Below are 19896 nucleotides of genomic sequence, written 5' to 3'. Positions count from 1 at the left end.
CCGCTGGCTTGCTTCAGCTTTGAATCTCTCCGTTGTGAACCCAGCAGGAGCTGCCTGTGTTGTCTGGCTCCTGCTACTCTACTGCATTAAGAGCTGGATGCTGTGAAAGTAGCTAGGATCATGCCTAAAGTCCCCCGGGTCTGTTTCTGTTCCTCTCAAAGTATGGCTATGAGCGAATGAGCACTGGAGTTGCTGCTCCATGTCTCAGTAACAGTGCACACAGGTACTTAACAGTGTTAATCTCTTTGGAGATTTGACATCTTCCCCCCCATGTATGCAAGACAGATATATCATGCATATTTACTGATACAAGCCTAAAGAAGTCCTTAAAGAAACTAAAAGGTTCTCAGAAAAATTTATTTCCATAAATTAAAAACACACACAAAAGAAGCAGTAAAACTTGAGATTCACACAATATTGAACAGAAACAAAATGCCAAGAGCACGATGGAGGCTAATGGCACAAGTGTACAAATTCTCGCTATTTGCTAACTTGATAGCATCATATAGACTTTTAATCCACAGTTACCATCCATATTCTAGAAGAGCACCTGGAACATAAAATACCAAAGGCCCACCTCAAATCAAATGGAATAAATGAGATCTGCTTGCAGACAACCATATCCAGCAAGCATCAGAACTCAAAATGTGTGCAGCCACAAGGCCAGCCAGGCAAATGCTGTAACACACATTAAGTAGCCTTAGCTGCTCCTGTTGTAGAATGATAAGATTTTTTTAGTGCGATCTAGTCATGATTCTGTGAGCAACATCTACAATGTCTTTCAAAAAAATCCTTACTGGAGTGGGTTCACTTTATGGAAAGGCAAGTGTACATATCCTTCAGCTAGGGAATTATGCAAGATCCCAAAAATGCATCCTCTATACTTTTTTCTTTCAACTATCTGGGACAGAAGCAGCTCTGAGTGGCAAATACCTTGTGCACAGTCATCACTGCCCGTGTACAAGCAGCAGCCTCAAGGAACAAGGCTGTTCCACGAGTGCTGTGAAGAGGAACAGAGGTGGGAAAGGAAATAAAAAAAGTGTACAAGCATGACTGACATCTGTATGCTGGGGGGTGGGTACTGATGCTCTGTCCCAACTTACATTTCTATCATCATACAAATGCTAAACCAAAACACAATAATGCTGTATATTTTGGTTTCCACAAACTAAGGTCTGAGACAAGCTACACGACATCATTTTATAACTCCTCCAATTACTGTAAACAAAAGAGAACTGAGTGTCTTCTGTGCTCTGCTCTCTCTGCTGTAGCTGTTAGAAAGAAAGCTAAGAAATATTATTTCAAAGCAAGCAGAAACAAGACAGAGCTGGGAAGCAGATCAAAAAAACCACAAAAACCAACCAACTCACCCACCAGAACCCCACAGGAAAACGCAACGCATTCCACAATTTGAAGCACATTAGAGGTTTGAAATTTGTCTGGACCCAATTTTCCACCCTCCCCACCCATATCCTTGTGTTCTTAAAAGCCCCAGTAAAGCTACAGCTCCGTTGTGTCACAGCACTAAAGCCTCCCATTTTAACAGCAAGTGAATGCTGTGTAACAATCCCATTCTATAGCATAAAACCATAAAAATATATATCTCACTCTTGATACAACTTCCAACCAGTCAATAACTGGGCTATTAAACCAGTATAGGGAAAGTTTTGAACATTTTTTAAAAGGCAATCAACCTTTATTTTCTAGAGATTTCTTTTTATAAAAATAAAGAGGATCAATCAAAATGTTCAACAGCAGCCCAAATAGGTTACCAGACCTTGCTGCTGAAATAGTATCTCAATATGTTAAAAGTTGGCCTGCCTTGTTATTTTACCTCAAAATCCAAACACCACCACTTTAAGCATGCACTCCTCTATTTTTTTTTTTCAGTCTTCCTGATTAAAGATAATTAGCCTCCAAAACAAGAACGTAAACTTCTAGGAATCCTGGCACATAAGCTGGGAGCAAAACAAGCCCAGATTACACTTCTTTGAAGACTCAGGCACACACAGCGTAATAATCCTCTTTCATTTCTCTACTTTCAAAGCTCTGGAATTCAACAGATTGCTTATTTAGTTTCTTGTTTGGTCAGTAATAGAAGTGGCAGAGCAACAGATGATGATGACGATATTTTCAGTCCTGCATTTATTGGGACTTTATTAAATATACCCACCCACTAGATAATTGCTCATTTTGAAGGTAAATAGAAACTCTTTTATATGGGTAGGTAAATAAGAAAGTGCAAGTTTCAAGTGACAAGTGAAAGAAAGAACAGACTAATTAAATTTGAGCATCCCAGCAACGACAGCTCTGCCTGAATAACATCTATAGGCACTAAAGGACAGACTTGACCTGAACAGCAGTTCGCATTCATTTTGAATTATGCTTCAAGTTTAACAGAAATTATCCCAGAAGGGAGCTCTCTTCCTTCAAAAGGTATAGCTGAGAAATTGCCCAGTGCTGCATCAGATAATTACAAATGGCCTTACATAAAGAAACTAAAAATGTCCACATGCCAGGAGGCTCTTTGTGCAACACTTGCTATTATGTACAACAGGGCTGTACAGAGAATATCCAACTGTGGGCTACATGAATTGTGAATGTAAAATGGTAAAAAAAACCTCAAGATGGAGAAATAATTATTTTCTTGTTGACATCAAAATCAATTAATGTTTTTACTAGAATTAAAATAACTTAAAAATTAGTCTCAAAGACTTTGCTGGTGTTCCCTGCATACAACAGCTCAGCTCAGTTAACTGGAGACCGCCTGCAGCGTAACATCTTTGCGGGCTAATTACCTTTTCCTCTGGAGAAGAGGTAGGCACCGGCCAACTAAGTAAAAACTCTACTATTTAGGAAAAATTAGTACCAGGCATGATTTTTTCTGGAAATATCACCTTTTTTGAGCTCGGTCATGTTAAAAGGTGTTCTCATGCAGCAAATAAAGAAACATACAAAGTGCAAGTTATTTAAAGTCTGGTTATGTGGGGCTTCTGCTGCCTGAAGCCAGAAAGGGCACAGGAACTCAGAAGGAACATTTTAAGCAAACAGAAGAAAACAAAACAATTGAAAGCAAACCCAGACAGCTACTTTTAATTATTAAAAAGTTAGTGGTATGTCAAGAATGTGCTTGCTAGAATTCATCTTCATCAAACACCATGTCTCTTCTGTCAGGTTGTTCAAAATAGCCATCACGGTAACAACAGCAGACTCAAATGTGCAAATGATCCAGAGTACAGAGCTCTAGCATCACTGAAGGTGTGCTGCTTCCTCCTCTACACTCCTATTCTACCCCCAGAAGGTGGTTAAATGTAATTAAACATTAGCAGTAATTTCCAGAGGCTGGAAAAGGAATGGTAAATTCTCTGTGGCTGTGTTACACTCAAACAGGGACCTAAAAGAATCCCTCCAATAGCATTAAAAAACCAAAAATTAAAAAAAATAGCACCTTAAAGAGGGCCACAGCCAAAAACTGGTCACTGGCTATGAGAACAGAACAGTAGAATAACATACGAAGAAGTCAGTAGATGCCTCCCAAAACAAGTAAAAGACTAAAGGAGCTGATGGGACCATTTTCAGCTAAACAGCTCCCTCAGATGCTATAGAGACCTGCTCCTGCTCAGCCTCCGCTGCAAGAAAGGCTTCGAGGTCCATTAGCTTCTGACTCAGAAGAGCATCTAACTCTGCGCTCTGTAGCGCAGCTCTTTTTGCTCGGGTGAAACTACCCACTACTTTGATTTTGCCTCGTGTCTTCCTTTTCCGGGGAAGAGTATAGTCCTGAAATTCTAGAATCCGCTTTCTCTTCTGCTGGCTGATGGAGATCAAGCATCCATTTTTCTCCTTGGGCTCCTCGAAGATTGTTTCCAAGCTCCTGATAAAAGCAAAGGATAGAACTCAGGACCGCTCGAGAAGCAGTTAACCACCTTCCAAGGGCAGGGAGACAGGTGGATGTCATAAGCACAGTAAATGCACTTCTAACTTGTACATTTTCAAAGTTCCTCCACACCTCTTGTAATGTATCGTTATCTACAGCTTACACCTCCCACAGCTGCGCATTACTGCTAGCTGAAGAATTTGTTACTGGTGCACAGACATGTGGGTTGAATCTCTTTCTATCTGTATTTTAGTTCAAAAGCACCATTATAGAATCTTGCCTTTATAGAATAAATAGATTTGAACATTAAAAGATGCAGCAGTCTTGATAATCATGCTATGCTTGATGACAGGCAGCTATTCTTAGTATTTTAAAGAATATTTAGTTGCCTTTGAATTTTGAAAAAGTAAGTACTGTACTTGGAGGCTGGAATGAATGTGTAGATGAATTCTTAGTCCATATTCTGTTTCACTGCTTTTCATCCAAATAGTAAAAGGTAACTATTTTTGAATTAACTTTCCCACTTTGTACGAGAGCAATTTTAGAATTCTATCTGCCTCTTCGCTTTCAAACATCTTTCATCTCTGCTTGCTCTCTGCTCAAGTAATTTACATGTACTTTAGTTTTCTGATCAGGAAGCAGAACCAACCTGGCTGCAGGAGGGGACTTGTAATTCTTGTTTGTGTAAATTTCTTCTAAACTAAATTCTTTCTTCTTAAGCCTGAAAAAGTAATGAAGAAGTCAATCAAGAAAGAAGAACTTCAAAACTAACACACAACATGCAGATTTAGGGAAACAAGTATGGTTTGCATTCTGTGCTTAAATGCTGAGTAATTACACTTTAACTAACTGGGGACAGAGAGGAATGAAAAATGAGGCTGTTAAGTACCAAATTTCATACAGTGTTTTTATAAGGTGTGGGTCAACACTTGCTATTTCTGAAGAGGTCAATGTTCCTTCTGACATTCTACGATGTTTTGAAATAATGATGCTCAGAAGGAAAAAGGGAAATCCCTTCACAGGTCACTTTTTTTGTGGAAGCTAAGAAAAGACAGAGTTTAGCTCTTGAGACTGATTTAAAAAGTTATTGACACTGAATTAGCAAGCTGATGGCTGAAGAAATGCATTCCTTTGTCAAAGCTGGGACTTGTGCTTAAAACAGAAATGAACAAAATACTAGATGACTGGTTGGAAAAGCTTTATCAATATCTGGCACTGTGATTACCCACATTGACACTGAACACGTTTCCCTAAGATCATATGGTACAATCAAAGAAGGGACTGTGAAGAACTCCAGCATAATTTCCCTCAACAGAACTTCCCAACAGATCCCTTCATCTCCCTATGCATTGTAGAATGACTTATTTTCAATGTATGTTTATCAAGATGAACTTATTTCTTCTTTAGAAAATAATTCAATCGTAGCCTAGTTTTTCACGTTTTGCCTAAAACTCGGTCAATAGTTCATATCCAATAGTCCTTTATTTATCCTTTCCCACTTGAAAAAAGTCACATTCAAAGACCATATTCTTTCTTCAGTCTTCTATCCAGCTGATACAGCTGTGTCAATCTTTTCTTATAAAGGAAGCGAAAGGCAGACACCACTCAACTGGGAGTGTACAAAATAGAGGTGGTAAGAGAAGCATTTATGGAAACGATTACATTACTGTGCAGGACATGTGAGCAACAGAAGCCAGCACAAGTCCATTTAAAGATACTGCTCACCTTTTTGGTTTGGGCAGTCCCATTGGAGTAAGGTTATGGTCTGGTTTAGGAAGAGTTTTCCTGATTCGGATCTGTGAGACTTTCTTTGGCCTCCTTTCTGGCTCAGTCTTAAGGAAAAAAAAAAAAAAAAAAAGAGAGAAAAAAACAAGTTAAAATGAAGGAAATAATGAGCACACTAGTCTCCACATTTCCCTTTCATATTGGGTATGCATTATCTTCAGAATAAACATTCCTCTTTGTTTTGCCACCTTCTTTCTACTTGAACAAAAGAAAGAAGCAGCACAGACTAGGACTAACAGCCTGGTTTATCTCCCCATTTTAGCAGTTACTAAATAATATTCAGCAGCAGCAGCTTCAAGTCCTGAGGAACCAAGAGTCTGAGATATCCAAAATCTAACATGAACTCACTTTGTTCAGTTCTGTGTCATCTTGGGACCTAAGACAGGCTGGAACAGAAGCATCAGCTTCATCACGGGCACGGAGCTGGAGCTCAGATGCTGAAAGCTTGGGGGGAGACGGTGATGATTCTGGAAGTGAGCAGGACTTTGGAAATGGAAGAGGGAATGAAGCTTCCAGACTGTAACAGAGGAAGAAGGGAACATATGTGGATTAATATCCAATTTATGCTGCAACAGCAGTCCATGCTCTCAGATGATGTTCCTAAATTGCAATATGGGAAAAAAAAGCAACACGGTCCACAGAAATTAACTGCCATTGTATTTGAACACAGTTTTAAACCCACTCTTTTCCTTTTCATCCAGTTAAACAGCTTACAGCTCTGTTTAGTAACCACAGATAGAAAACAACTAATCCTCCTTTTCTGCCAGCAAATTTCTTTAACACAACTACTAATTTAATGCTTTTTGTTTACAGATAAATTTAAAAGATAGCTTTTACATCTGCCATCCCAACACGGAAAAAGAATAGAAGGAAGTTTCAGCACCAAACATCCAGTTGCTCAGACAGAAAGAACATATGTCCAAGTAAGGAAACAAACTTCTATAGTTTCACATATTCATTTCATAAGAAGTGGCACAACATGGTTGCAAGTAACAGAACTGTTCCTGCAATGTTCTCCATGGTGTTTGCATTAATTCCCCTCCAAACTTCTCCATTACATGATCCAGCCAGTTTATTTCACTAACATTTCAATCGGAAAGCTATTCTTGGAGTGAACTGCCAAGAGCTGAAAGCCAAAATGGCATAAACAATGTATTTCTGAGCAAGCTTATGATCCCACTATTCAGAATAAATATCGAAGTCCAAGAGACTCACCATATCTCATGCCCTGCGGTCTGTAGTGCTCCCATACTCTGTACAGGTAAGTGCGGTAACACGGCATAGCTGATTCAAAACAAGAGTGGGGAAAAAAAAGACAGAAATTAGGTCTACACTATAAAAAAGATGAGGAAAAAATATTAATATAATCAAGAATGAGAATGAAAGATTAAAATGATACAAGAGCAGGCTGTGTCTGCCATTTAGTCCACGAAATTGCACTGACAGCTTGTTAGGGAAATAGTCCTACTTTCACTTAAAACAGTAGTGATGAGAAAAGGAAATAAAAGTACAGAAAGAGAGGGAGACAATATTAGTCTGAAAGTTATAATTATTGTTATGAAAGTCTATATTCCTCACTCAAAACCGCCAGGTTTTAAAATTTAATAACCAAAAACCTGAAGGAGTTGGCTACTAAATAAAAAAGTGCATATTGGCAACAGTAACAAGTGAAAGGAAGGATTTCTATCAGATTAACTCTGTTGTTTCTAACTCCCACAGTCTTACTTGAATATTCTTAATCAACTGGAATAACCAAAGGCCTTTCCATAAGGGCTGGTAATTACCATAATCCTATGGCATAGAAGTCAGCATAGCAGCATTAAGTCCTTTAATATGAGGCTTTATTTTTGTGCCCAAACAGTTTTTAGGACAGCTTTTACTAAACAGCAAATCTTGTACTTGCCACTCTCCCAAATTAACAGCTAAAGGTGTTTCACTGTTGTGAAGCAAAGAAGTTACGGCCAGAGCGGAACGCTACAAACTAAATGCAAACCAACTACACAGCTGGCAGCACAGATAAGTCAAACCATAAGGAAGTCAGAAAGACCCATTTCGTGTGTTTGTGCATTTAATATCAGAACTGTAACATTTGGTTTCTCTCGGTGTTCCACTCACTACCCCAGCACTACAGGAACCCTCATCAATCGTGCATCAGAGTCCTCCGTGCTAGAGGCAGAGCTTACTGGTTTATGCAATAATAATAATGAATTACAGGAAGAGAAAAAAAACACTTTAGAAATTTGGAATACAAATGAGCAGTAAGTAGAAAAAAAGATTTCACTTATACACTTCTTGTTTACTTGTATTTATATACCAAACACTTACTGCATAGATTTTTTTTGAACACACACACACACACACACACACACACAAATTTAAGAGAGATTTACTGAATTATCCTTTTGTCACTGTTCCTGTTAATACCTTTAAAAAGTAACTATTAGTTGATGAGAACAGGCTGTCAGTGTTCAGCAAAACAGAATCTAAAATGGAGTTATATATTTTAAATGTTGGGGTTTGTTCTTTATGTTGTTCTACAGCCAAACCTTTAATATTGACTTTTGCTGCACTTGTTTGACCTTCTTTAAACATGCTTTTCCACTCACTGCATGCTACAATAACTTCACCTTAAAGAAAATCGGAGTGGGGCAGAAGAATTAAGGCTACTTCAAACACATATGTGTGAGGTATTTTTGAGGAAAAACAAACTGAGTTTAGACTTTTTTCATTTTGGGTTATTTTTCACTTGAAGTGATAAGGTTTGATTTGGCTTCTCCACCTTTGAGATAAAGATCATTCATAGCAAAACATTCGGTTTTCAAATTGCCCTTTACGTCAAAGAATTAAATCCTCTTATGCTTTAGCTAACTGGATATGCTGCAACCAGCTGCCTAGGAGCCAGGAGACTTAAGTGTGAGAGAAAACACAAGAGCAAAAGTCAGCTCTGATCTCCCAGTCCAAGGATAAGATGTCTCAACAACCCAAGAGAGTAAATTCACCTCATACACAGAATTTTTTATAAGGTGTTTCTTTTGTTTTTAAAGAATGGCAACAATGTCTTAAGTTTAGAGCTCAAACTGTACTTTACTGATATGATTGCCGCCATAGTACTAATTTGGACACTATAAAATTCAGCCTGTACATTGACTTGTATGGGATGGAAAAGAATGCAGGCCCAATAGAACGTGCTGCAACATTGTCTCTATACCATTTTTCAACTTCATTCTTTTAGTGCAGACAACTCCCAGAATGGAGTGGTAACTCCTTTACACCTTTGGTAGATATTAGAATTTATACTAACCAGTGATATACATAAAATTTTAGGTATGTTACCCATTTATACAAAGCAAAAGGCAGCACTAGTTATATGGCAAGACCGCTGGCTACACATGTCGAGCTACGACATAAAATAAGCCAAATTCAGCAGTTCTCTAGAGATTGCCATATTAAACAAAAGAATTAATCAAATCAACTTTTCTACAGCGCTCATGAGCCTCTGCTGTCCAGGAATCTCAAGACTAAAATCAGGGACCGAACTGCCCCATGTCACTGAGGCACAAAGGGCAAAATCTTTGCTCAAGAACATGCAAAAATCCTGTAACAGAGCTAGGAACCTCTTCTCTCTTTCTGTATCTAAGTAAAAAGATCTCAAATGCTGATAGCAAAGTTACATTAAATATGCAGAGTAGGTTTCAGTCCTCTTCCCACTCATAACAAGAATGACACACACACACAAAAATTCATCACCAACCTGAAATGGAGCTACACTTGCTTGTGCCAACAACACATCGGGCACGTAATATCAAAAGGCATAGTATACATAAAGAGATTTCAATTAGCATAGAACAGTCATGGAATACAATTAAAAGTTTAACCAAATGCCACCCCCTGTCCCTTAGGATTCTTCCTAATCTCATATTGAGCATTTTACAGTGGTTCCAACTGGCACTTGTGGCTCAAACCTCTGAAAAAGACTTTCCTACCTCAAATCCAGTTGTTCTGCAGTCACTCTGAATAGACCTAACGAAGTAGCTCACCTTTCTGCATTATATATTCTGATGCATGGTGTGTATATTTTGCAAAGGAGAAGAAAATAGAGTTAGCCATTCTGCCAAAACAGGACAGTATTAAAGAAGTGAAGGCAAATATACTTCAATTCAGCTAACAGACTGTGCTGCAGGGAAGAATCTTTCATGTTGAGCCATTTTTGGAGCAGAACGTGTAGACCTGGAATGGGGGAAACTGACCCTCCAACACAAGCTGCAATTGCCCTCTCCCTCCCAAAAAGGAGCAAGTACATACCCTATACATATTTAATCTCAGAAATAAATTGATGAGTTTTACCTGTTCTCGATGCCCACACTTGGCTGCCACGTGCAGTGACTGGAATGGAGAGGAGTGATTTCGGAGGGGCGGGCAGAAGGACCATGCTGACTCCACATGGAGAGCGCCCTGCCCAGGGTGTATGGCAATGAGGAGACGGGCTCATCCGATACAGAAGTTGAAAACCTTGTCCCTTTCACACCCTGTGCAAATTGTGATATAAATAGTCTCTGGATGGTAGGAATATGACTGGTTAAGTTTCTTCTTCTCGTCCAAATCCTGTAACATCCAGGGGAAGAAAGTGCTAACACTGTGTGAAGGCCAAGCATGGAGCAACCTCCTCTTCTTTCAGCTACAGCATTTCTTCCACGGTCGGGATGAAGGGCAACATCCCTTGGGGTTGTTATAGAGAGAGAGGAATGCAGCTCGTTATCTGGATTGGAATCTTCCTTGAAAGCTGTTGTTGAGCAGCTCTGAGACAGCAGAAAAGAAAAAGTCCACTCTGAAGGCGGCGCTGGCATTTCTCCCTGAACTGGTGTGTGATGTATGGAGCGCTGGGATGTCATCCCTGTGAGGTCTGTCACAGGACTGGAGTCCAATTTTATGCGAAAAGAAATTGGGAAAAACTGGGTATCCAAGAACGAGGTTGGAGGCTTGTGGCTCAAGTCTGAAAAAAGTATTTTGGTAGATTCTGCAGGATAAAGTGCCAAAGGCTGAAAGCTGAACATCTTGGTGCACCAACTGTCAGCCCAGCAGGAGCGTAAGTTCCTGTTAATACAAGAAAAGGCTTCCAATAGATTTTTAGATCTACGCTGGCTGCACCTCTCAGCCACTGGAAGAATTTCAGAAGAATATGGCAGAGGTTTAAAGTTCTGGATGCTTTTGGCAGGTGCCAGGAGTGTGCTGGCCATTGCAGCCAGCTTGCTCAACAGTGCCGCTTCTTTGGTACTTTTCCTAAATTTCAAGCTGTTCAACACACTGCACCCCTTGGCCCTCTGCCTTGGCATGCGCATGAATCCCACGGCTGTTTCCGTTTCCATTGTCGGCGGTTCACGTGGAAAGTACAACGATTTGAGAAGTGTGTTTTCTTGCTTAGGGATTATTTCTGGGGGAATCTCAAAAGGTAAACTTTTAATTTTTCTGCTTTTTCTTACAGTTTTTAGCTGATATGATGTGGGAACTTTTTTGCATGTCCTTCCAGGCTGTATTTTTAACGGAAGAGGTCCTCTTGGTTTATTTGTAGTTCCAAAGGCACCAGGGATTCCATCATACTCTAAATTAAGGTTCAGGTTTTCCATTTCTGAATCCTGAGTCTTCAAAAACTGTGAACTAATAATATCTGTGGTAATCTTTGGCCTTTTAACTTCTTGTAAAGTGCTACATAGTTTATTTTCACTGCTTCTGACAGCAAAAGTCTCCTCTGAAGGACCTTCAAACTTTGTATTTCTTGATGTCACCAACTCATTTGAAGAGCTGTGTAAGAGTTCAGAACTGTGCAACACACCTGGCTGCAGTGTGATTTTTGCTTTCTCTCGATATTTTGACTTCTGTTCTTGTTGTGCCTTGTCTGACAGATGTACTTTCATCTTCTCACACTTCTTCTTTCGTTTAAGTACCTGACATTTCTCTATTTGACCAAGTCTCTCTGAACCTAAAGCCTCGTTTCCCTCACAAACTGGATGAGTTGGTAGAGTGTCCTGGCCTTCTGTCACCTGCTTCATGTTATCTTTGCTCTGTGCATTCAATTCGTAAGGCACACACACTTCACTGCAAACCACACGGTTTGGGGCTGATTCTTTGCACCTGTTTGATAGTACACCCATATATGAATAAAACGTGGGCAATTCTGGGGAAGTTTCTATGTTAAACGCATCTTCAGTTTGACAACCACTCACAGTTTCTGAAAGCAGACATGTACCTGCTAAGTTTGTGAGCTTTGTAGTATTTTTTCTTTTTTTTGAAGGATTATTTAGGTTAGATCCTGGAATTTCTTCCAAAACCTTTTCATAATTCTCAATACTGAGAGGGACTGGTTTGCTACCAGACTCTTCTGAATCTTCCAAAAAGGCGCATAGACGATCTTCTCCATCACAAAAAGAACCTACGGGTAACATTTTTCTCAGAGCTACTTCTCTTCCCGTCTTCTCTTTGACACACGTATTCTTAAACTGCTCTCCATAGCAACTACACTTCTGTGCAGTCACAGTCATGTCTTCTACGGTTACCATGGTACGCCCCTGACCTCTCAGACTTCCCTTGCTGTGTGCACAAGCTCGTGAGCTTTTTGCATCTTTCACAAAGCTAGTTGCTGTTTCATTCTCTGAAGAGGCAATCTTGGTATTGCTGGCTTTTCTTTTAACAGATGTTGTTACAGAAAGAGGTTTTGTCACTGAAGAATCTTTGCTAAAAGCTTCAGCTGGAGACGAATCACAGTTATCTGTTTGTGCATTGTCAGACAACAGACAGAGCTTTTCTTTCTCAGGCACAGAGATTCCCAAGTGCAGAGCTGATGTTGTTTCTGAATCCACCCAAGTCTGATTAAAAGATTCTTGGATGTCAAACTTTCTCAAGTGGGATGGACCTACACCTGGTAGAGCATCAGTTTTCTGGCCGGGCTCAAATGTCAACTGCAGGCAAGAGTCATTTAAGGTAGATTTTACTCTCAGACTTTTTTTGGTTTTTGTATCTGAAAACACATTCATATTTTCTGTCTTATATGCCAGACTACCATGAATTGATGCAGAGGGCAAAAATTGGGCCCTAACTGTATTTTCCTGGTCTTCCATCAACCACTTCATCTTTGGCAAAGATTGATGCATTTTGTTTCCTGCAAACTCTAGCTCTGATTTGTCTTTTGCACATTTGATAAAGCAAGCATGCTCCGAGCGATGCCGTTTGCTATCAGAAAAGCTTTCTTCAGCAGTTCCTTTATCTTCTGTTTCATGTCTCTTCTCGTGTTCTTTTGGTTCGGTTGTCTTCTCAATTAGGTCACTGACAAAGCCCACGTGTCCTGAACAGTCTTGATTTCTCACACCATTTAAAGAGTCCAAATCCAATACATTGTCTTTTAGAGTTCCTTGAAAACTGTCCTCTCTTCCATATTTATGAACTACTGGAGGCAGGTCATCAGCTGGTTTTAACAGTATCTCTTCACTTTGACTAGAGCCAATTGGTATTTTGGTTTCTTCTACAGAAGTAGCTGTAGTTTGTAAGCCCATATTTGGTTGTTTGTTTAAACTTTCTGAATGTTGCTTGCTGCCCGGAACGGGGCCGTGAAACTCACTCTGACATGCAAGACACTGATTTTCCATTGGACAAAGGGTCTTTTTTGTTCGGCTAGCATGTTCTCTTTGAATATTTGCATTGCTGAGTAAGGGACGTGTATCACAGATTGAAGTGCTATACTCAGAGGCATCAGCCATGAGTGATGACACTTCTTTCTTTTCAGTTGTACCTAGTTCTCTCTTCCTTGGGCCTAATGAAGAGCTGCAAAATCCAAAATTATGAACATGGGTTTTTTTGTTCAAATATCTGACTAATAGCTGTTGGCTAGTCTTAGTTCTCTGATTGCCTTCAGGGGCCTTCGGAGAATCTGCAGTTCTTGTTTTATCAGCTTCATCTCTCTGGAGAGCACACATGCCAATTTGTTCTTTTGCCTCATCTCCGTCATAAACAATTTCACTGACATCTGTTACTTTACAAAGATCAAACTGTTTCCCAGCTTCCATATTCTTATTTGAGATCTCGTCTCTTACCGAGGTAGCAACAGACTTCTCTGCAGTATAGGCTGAGCAAAACATGGTTTTTGCTGTGGAAATGTCATTTACCCCATGCAGATCCTCACCTGCATTTCTACAGTCGTCTTCCCAAGGAAGAGATCCACATGCCAAAGGGAAATGTGTTTCCGGAAAGATGATTACCTTTTTACTATTATATCCAGCTGAAGCTTCTCTTTCCAAATTATTATTTTCAGTCTTCTTACCAACCTCACCATTAAAAGAACAACAGTTTGGGAGAACATCATCTACATGTGTGCTCCCTGATAAAATACAGGAAGTACTGGCAGCTGCGCTCTGCTCTTTCATACTTTGATTATTACAGTTCCAAGTGTCGCTATGTTCATTTTCTAAACCAGTGACCACACTCTCTCTATTTCCCATTGAAGACTTTGTGTCCTTTTGGGAAATTTTGCTTGTCATACTCGGGTTGTCAAAAGTCCTGGAACTTACTGAAGACTTGAATTTGTCTTTATGAAGCATAACTTCAGGAACTTGTCCTGTTGTTCCAGAATCACCAAATGATTCTTTTCCAGATGGATTATCCTGAGCCTTGTCTCTTCTTGAAACTTCATTAACAGTGCAAGGAGGACACTCACTACGATGAGGTTCTCTTGATTTGTGTGCAACAGGAGGTAGAGGTACACTTAGTGTATGAATCCAATTAGTTTCTTTGCTACTGGACAAACTATCATTACTATCAGCTTCTGTAGCTTCAACTAAACTGCCAGCCAACTCTTCTGATCTTGTTTTACTCTCAGACTCCTTTTCAAGCAGTTGTGTCTCAGGTGAATATTCTTCTAGCTTGCTACCAAGACCCAGACAGCTGTGGCTACCGGGAAGAGAACTTTTACTGGAGGTATTATAAAAGCAAAGGTCTGTCTGTCCAGTTTCACAGGAAGCAATGTTGTTCATTTCCATCGACACGCTATTTTCTTTTATATCATCCTTGCCTAGATCACTGACAAAGAATTGCCACTTGTCCTTTTTCAACTTATCACCTTCTGATGCAACCATTTTTAATTTTTCTTTTGAGAACTCCTCAGCAGATGAAGCAACAGAACTAAAAACTGAAGAATGATGATGCTCAGAATTAGCACCCTCTTGAGCTTCAGGCCAGCTACCAACGTCAACGTTCTCTCCCACAGCAATTTTTCTCCAGTTTTCAGTAGCCTCTTCAAATTCAGAGCGGTGTGATTTACCTGTACTAGCACTTCCTTCCCTATGACTAGTTTCAGCACTAGGTAATCCTTCGCTCCTTACCACTGAGACCTGCTCTAGCGGTACAGATGTGGTTTCATTGGTAATTCCATGGACTGCAGTTCTACTGGTTTTTAGTGGCGTTTTTCTAAAGTCCAGATCACAGATGCATTTCAGACCTGAACATAAAGCTTCAGAACTTTTTATGGAGGGTGCTCTACAACGTTCTGCTGATGACAACCTATGAGGTTCATTATGTTTGGGTAAAGGACCAGTACAGAAGTCATGAGCCTTGTTTTCTTCATCCTGCTGATGAGTCTGGCAATTAGCAAGTGACGTACTGAATTCATTAACAGGATTTTGTCTGAGTAACTTTTCTTCTCTCCTCTTGAATATAGATACAACATCCCCCCCTGTTCTCAATGGCATGGCAGTGTGGGCTTTCAACCCATTATATTCATTTGTTTCTTGTGGATGCTCTGTGGCTGATTCAATGTCCGTGACTTTCAAAGGCTCTAAAAAATCTAACATGCTGGTTTTTGAAACCCCAGCTCTGGCCATGACTGTGTCTATGTCTGAGCATTCATTGCTCTCAGCTGCAAGACCTTTACTCACTCTGTCATTCCTGTATCCTGCTTTACTAAATATCCTATTCACATCAGCCTTCATACCTTGTGCTTCTTCAGTGAGCTCAGGCAGAGTTGCAGCCGGCACCTGAACATTTGCTTGGCTTTCTTCTGCATAAGGAAAAATAAAGCAAATCAGAACAATATACTGAATTTAGAAGGCATTCAGCTTGCAAAGTTTCTTTTACTATTGTATACAATATTGTGTACAGTGTTGCTTACTAAAATGTTTTTTTTAAAATGAGAACTGATGCTATTAATTCTCCTGCAAGTCTTTACAAGAAAAAACAGACTACCCCACCAAAAACCTAATGTAACAAATGTGATCATTTTCAATGCAGACATTCCCCATCTAGATACAGGCGAAGTGACCAAAGTGTGTGGAGCTAGAAGATTACAGATAACAATGAAATTCAGAATTAGTTTTGTTGTCCTCTTCATTTGGATTCTGCACTATTTTTATTCTTTAAAACATTAGAAAATGAATGAGTGATACTTTTTTCACATCTTTGCTATTACTGCTCTCATATGATTCGACTTTGAAACATAAGGAAATGCAAAACATCTGCTATTAAAACCACCTTCTGCTTTGGAGTAAATAAGTATTTTAACTAAATAACTAAAACACATCTTGTACATTAAAGGTCTTCAGGAAAGTACACAGGCTGTCAGGAAAAAGCAGAGGATTAAATTGTCATGTTGTTCTAGCTATGCAGGGTAATATTTTCTACTGTAAAGCAAGATAAATGAGCTATCCTACAATCACTCATGTATTTTAAATCAACAAAAAGTAACCTGAGGAGAAGCAGGGAGCAGACAGGGATGTACAACTGAAATAGGCACCTGTGTTCTTGGGAGATCCCGCTACTTGAGTGCAACAGGTTCTCCAAGACTTCACCTCATGCTGGTTTAAGTGAGGATCCTCCTGAAACAAGACAGAAATATCAACAGAGATGGATCAGGATTTTCTGAAATGTTTAGTGTGTTTCAGGGGCTGTAGCTGCTCAGCCAGGTTAGTTCTGAATAAAACCACCCAGAAACCTCAGAACACACCAGCTCTTGTGCAGAGCCAGACCAGCACTGCAGGAGGGTCACGCCACTACTGGGCATTCCTTTCTGGTCCCACCAACCACTGTCACCTCCCTGCTAAACAACGATGCACCCAGAATGATTTGTATTTAGCAGCAATTAAGTCTCTCAATGCAAGTAGCTAAAATGTAAGTGCCTTAAAAACACAAATTGTTGCCAATTTGAATCAGCAGAGTACTCCCTCAAGTCTATCGTACATCCCCAAAGCACTCCTGTATAGCTCTGGTGAGATGCTTTTCCTGATTTCTACTAGGACTTGCCTTCCACGACTCCTTCCCTTGGCTCAAAAGCACATAAAGCCAGGAACAGCTGACCTACGTCTACTTGCAAAAAAAACCCCAAGCCAAATCAAAACAAAACCGCACAACCAAACTACCCACTTATTTGAAATATGTGAAAGTTGGAAAACTGAATGACTGCGAAAAATTTAGTTTAATTTATTTGAAAGTTTGTGAAAATAAAGTTAAGAGATATAAAAATCCAGAGTTAAAACCACAAAGTATTTTAGTATTACGTGTCATCCAGTCATTAGTGTAAAACATGCATCTCTGCACCTTATCCAGATATTTCCTGACTTGTATGTGTTCAGTCACAATAATTTTATTCTTTTATTTTGTTTTTTTTGGTGTGTGTGAAAACTATTTACAAACTAAAGAAAACCAATCAAGAAAGTAACTAAAAATCTCAATTTTTAAATAGAGTTTGTGACTCTCCAGTTTTTAACAGCGTATTCTTTGGCCCATTTGTCAGCAAGCCTTTACCTAGAAATAATATTTTTATCATTTGCCAAAGGGTAGGAAAACAACATGTGGCTATGCCAGTCTATTGTTTTGAAAAAGGAAACTAACAGTGATTTCCTCTCTAATTACAAACAATAATTATAAAAATGAAGAATAATATTTTAGATTAAAAACTGAAATACTAAACTGGAGCCCCCTGTAGCATTACAATACCATTGTGAGAGTGAAGTAACTAGTATTTAGTGGTTAGTACCTCGACTGGGGATGACAGTACTGGTGGAACATGCTGTACACACAGAACATGGATACTGGGCAAGGAGCTTTTTAAGTTGTTTCTCTTCTTTTTAGTCACCAGCCAGTTTTATTCTTCATTTTGTTACACACCTGCTTCACACCTTTCCAACAGTATTCAAGAAAGCGAAAAGCTTGATAATATAAAATACTGCTGGTCCACTGAAGTATAGTCTAAATTGTCACTGGACCCGTGATAATCCAAATAACGACACATAGGACAGAAGATCCAAATAAGATGAAACCACATGGACAAAGTTCTCTGTCTAGTCACTCTAACTCTAAATTCAAACTATCGTATAGGGAGGAATATTTGCATTTGCTTACTTGTTTTGACCGGCTTTCCCCAGGAGTTAACACACAGCATTCAGCGCGATACTCCTCAGCCTCTGTGTCTTCTTTGTAATATCCATCACCACAACAGTCCAGTTTTCCAAATTTTCTTTTTTTGTCTTTTTCATCCTCTTCAAGGTCTCCAATCTTCAGTAATTCTCCAGCAAGGGATTCAGTTGGCCCACAAGAAATCACCTTGAGTGTGTCATCCCAACCCTCAGTCTTCTGGCAAAGGTTTTCTACTCCCAAAGTCCTTCGAAGCTCAGCCAACCGACTGTCACCACGTGCCAGCCCAGGCCTTGACACATCAGATTTTGGATCCAAGCCGCCATGAGGCTCTGACACGGCCATAAGTCTGGGGGAGATGCCAGCCGGTAGCCCAGTGTGTGGCTCCTCTGCTGCAGCGGACACGGGAGAATCAGGGAGACATTCCAGCCCAGCTGAGAGCATCAGGGCAGCTGCACACTTTCACAGTTTACCCTAAAAATAAAAGCAATGTCAAATCAACATGCGTGGGAGTAATCTCTAAATTAAAGAAAAGCTTCATTCTTCAAGGTTCAAGGATACATGTTTAAGAAAGATACTTCCAAATATCTTTTTAAGAAAAGAGCTGAGGAAATGTTTGAGTATCTAAGCAAGTGCTTCATTAACAACAGGAGTACGGACAAATAAATATTTCCAAGCCTCATTTTCACATTCCAACGTCTCCCTGGAGATATACCCTCATCTTCTGGAAAACCTGAAAAGAGACTATAAAGCAAATTGCTAGGGTTTGTATTAGACATCCTACTAGCTAAAAACAAAGCATTTTTTGTTTTCCTGCGATTTTCTTCAGTTTCTAATCTTTGGGGAAGAAAAAAACAACCAACCAACAACTTTTCTTCATATGTTTTCTGCCTCAAAGGAACACTTTCTAGATATCGTCCACGAAACACTGTGCCTCTCAGATGAGCACGCTGTATGGACACAGGACACCTCGTGCCAGCGCTCCTTTTCCACAGAACCCCCCGTACTGGCATCAGGATCCTCTTGAGCCCAATATTAAGCACCCTGGTCCCCACAGCCCGCTCGGCCAGCGAGGGCCCACAGCAGCGCCCGTGTCACAGCACAGAGGAGTTCCCACCGACCTGACATGGGCTCCAATGGACCTGGCACCAGCACTGGCGGCATCACGAAAACCCTGATGCGAACACGCTGCAGTCTCGTTGCTCCTGAAGATTCACGCGTGAGCAGGAACGGGCTAAGCCAGGTTTTTACAGAAGCATCAGCTACCCAGTTTACAAAAACACGGGCTTCCAAGGGGAGCGTTGTTCTCCTTGCTGCTCAAGAAAAGCCGCCTGTGAACAGCGCCAGCCTTGTGGGGACACACGGACACGGGCTGCGGGTGGCGACCACCGTCCTGCCGGCACGTACGGGCCAGCGGGAGCGGGCAGGGCCGGGCGGCCCTTTGCTGGGCAGCACAGACGGCTCAGCCCGGGCAGGCTCAGCCCGGACCCTCTTCTGCTTTCGAGCAACAGCGGCCGGTTCCAGCCCGGACAGCGGCGGCGCGACCGGAGCCGAGAGGAGCTACCCCCGTCCCGGTGACCCGCACCCGCCCCGAGGAGGCCGACGCTCCCGGTAACTATGCAACCGGTGTTTGCCCCGGTGCCCGCAGAGGTTGGGTTCGGTCCGTAGAACTCCCGCCGCGCCGCATCGCGCCTGGGCAGGGCCCCAACAGCCGCTCACTCGCCCTCCGTCCCACCTCACCGGGGCCGCCGCTGCCGCGTCAAACCCGGCGGAAGAGGCGGGTCCGCGCCCCCGCAGAGCCCCGCGCTCCGCTCCTGTTACCTCAGCAGCGACCGCCAGCCCCGCTCCTGCCC

The 19896-nt window shown here is 40.9% G+C and overlaps 1 protein-coding gene across 4 annotated transcripts; it reads right to left on the bottom strand.

The window, feature by feature from the left end:
* Window positions 1–339: 339 nt before the first annotated feature.
* PRR14L (proline rich 14 like) lies at window positions 340–19760 on the bottom strand. Of its 4 annotated transcripts, XM_082065968.1 has the most exons (9): window positions 19165–19760; window positions 18032–18517; window positions 16428–16509; window positions 10004–15695; window positions 6875–6943; window positions 6008–6176; window positions 5600–5706; window positions 4524–4595; window positions 340–3871 (listed from the first exon to the last, which is right to left on the bottom strand). In XM_082065968.1, exons 2-9 carry the CDS (start codon window positions 18485–18487, stop codon window positions 3580–3582), a joined length of 6939 nt encoding a protein of 2312 aa, XP_081922094.1. In that variant the 5' UTR covers window positions 18488–18517; window positions 19165–19760; the 3' UTR covers window positions 340–3579. The 4 variants fall into 4 exon arrangements, 3 of the variants coding, with proteins under 3 accessions (XP_081922094.1, XP_081922095.1, XP_081922096.1); XR_014185444.1 differs by lacking the exon at window positions 340–3871 and having other exon boundaries at window positions 4563–4595; window positions 15630–15695; window positions 16380–16509; XM_082065969.1 differs by lacking the exons at window positions 18032–18517; window positions 19165–19760 and having other exon boundaries at window positions 15630–15695; window positions 16380–16448.
* Window positions 19761–19896: the final 136 nt, after the last annotated feature.

This window comes from Streptopelia decaocto, assembly GCF_964273445.1.
Source record: "Streptopelia decaocto genome assembly, chromosome: 15".
NCBI lineage: Eukaryota > Metazoa > Chordata > Aves > Columbiformes > Columbidae > Streptopelia > Streptopelia decaocto.
This window is presented reverse-complemented; position numbering and strand designations above follow the sequence as displayed.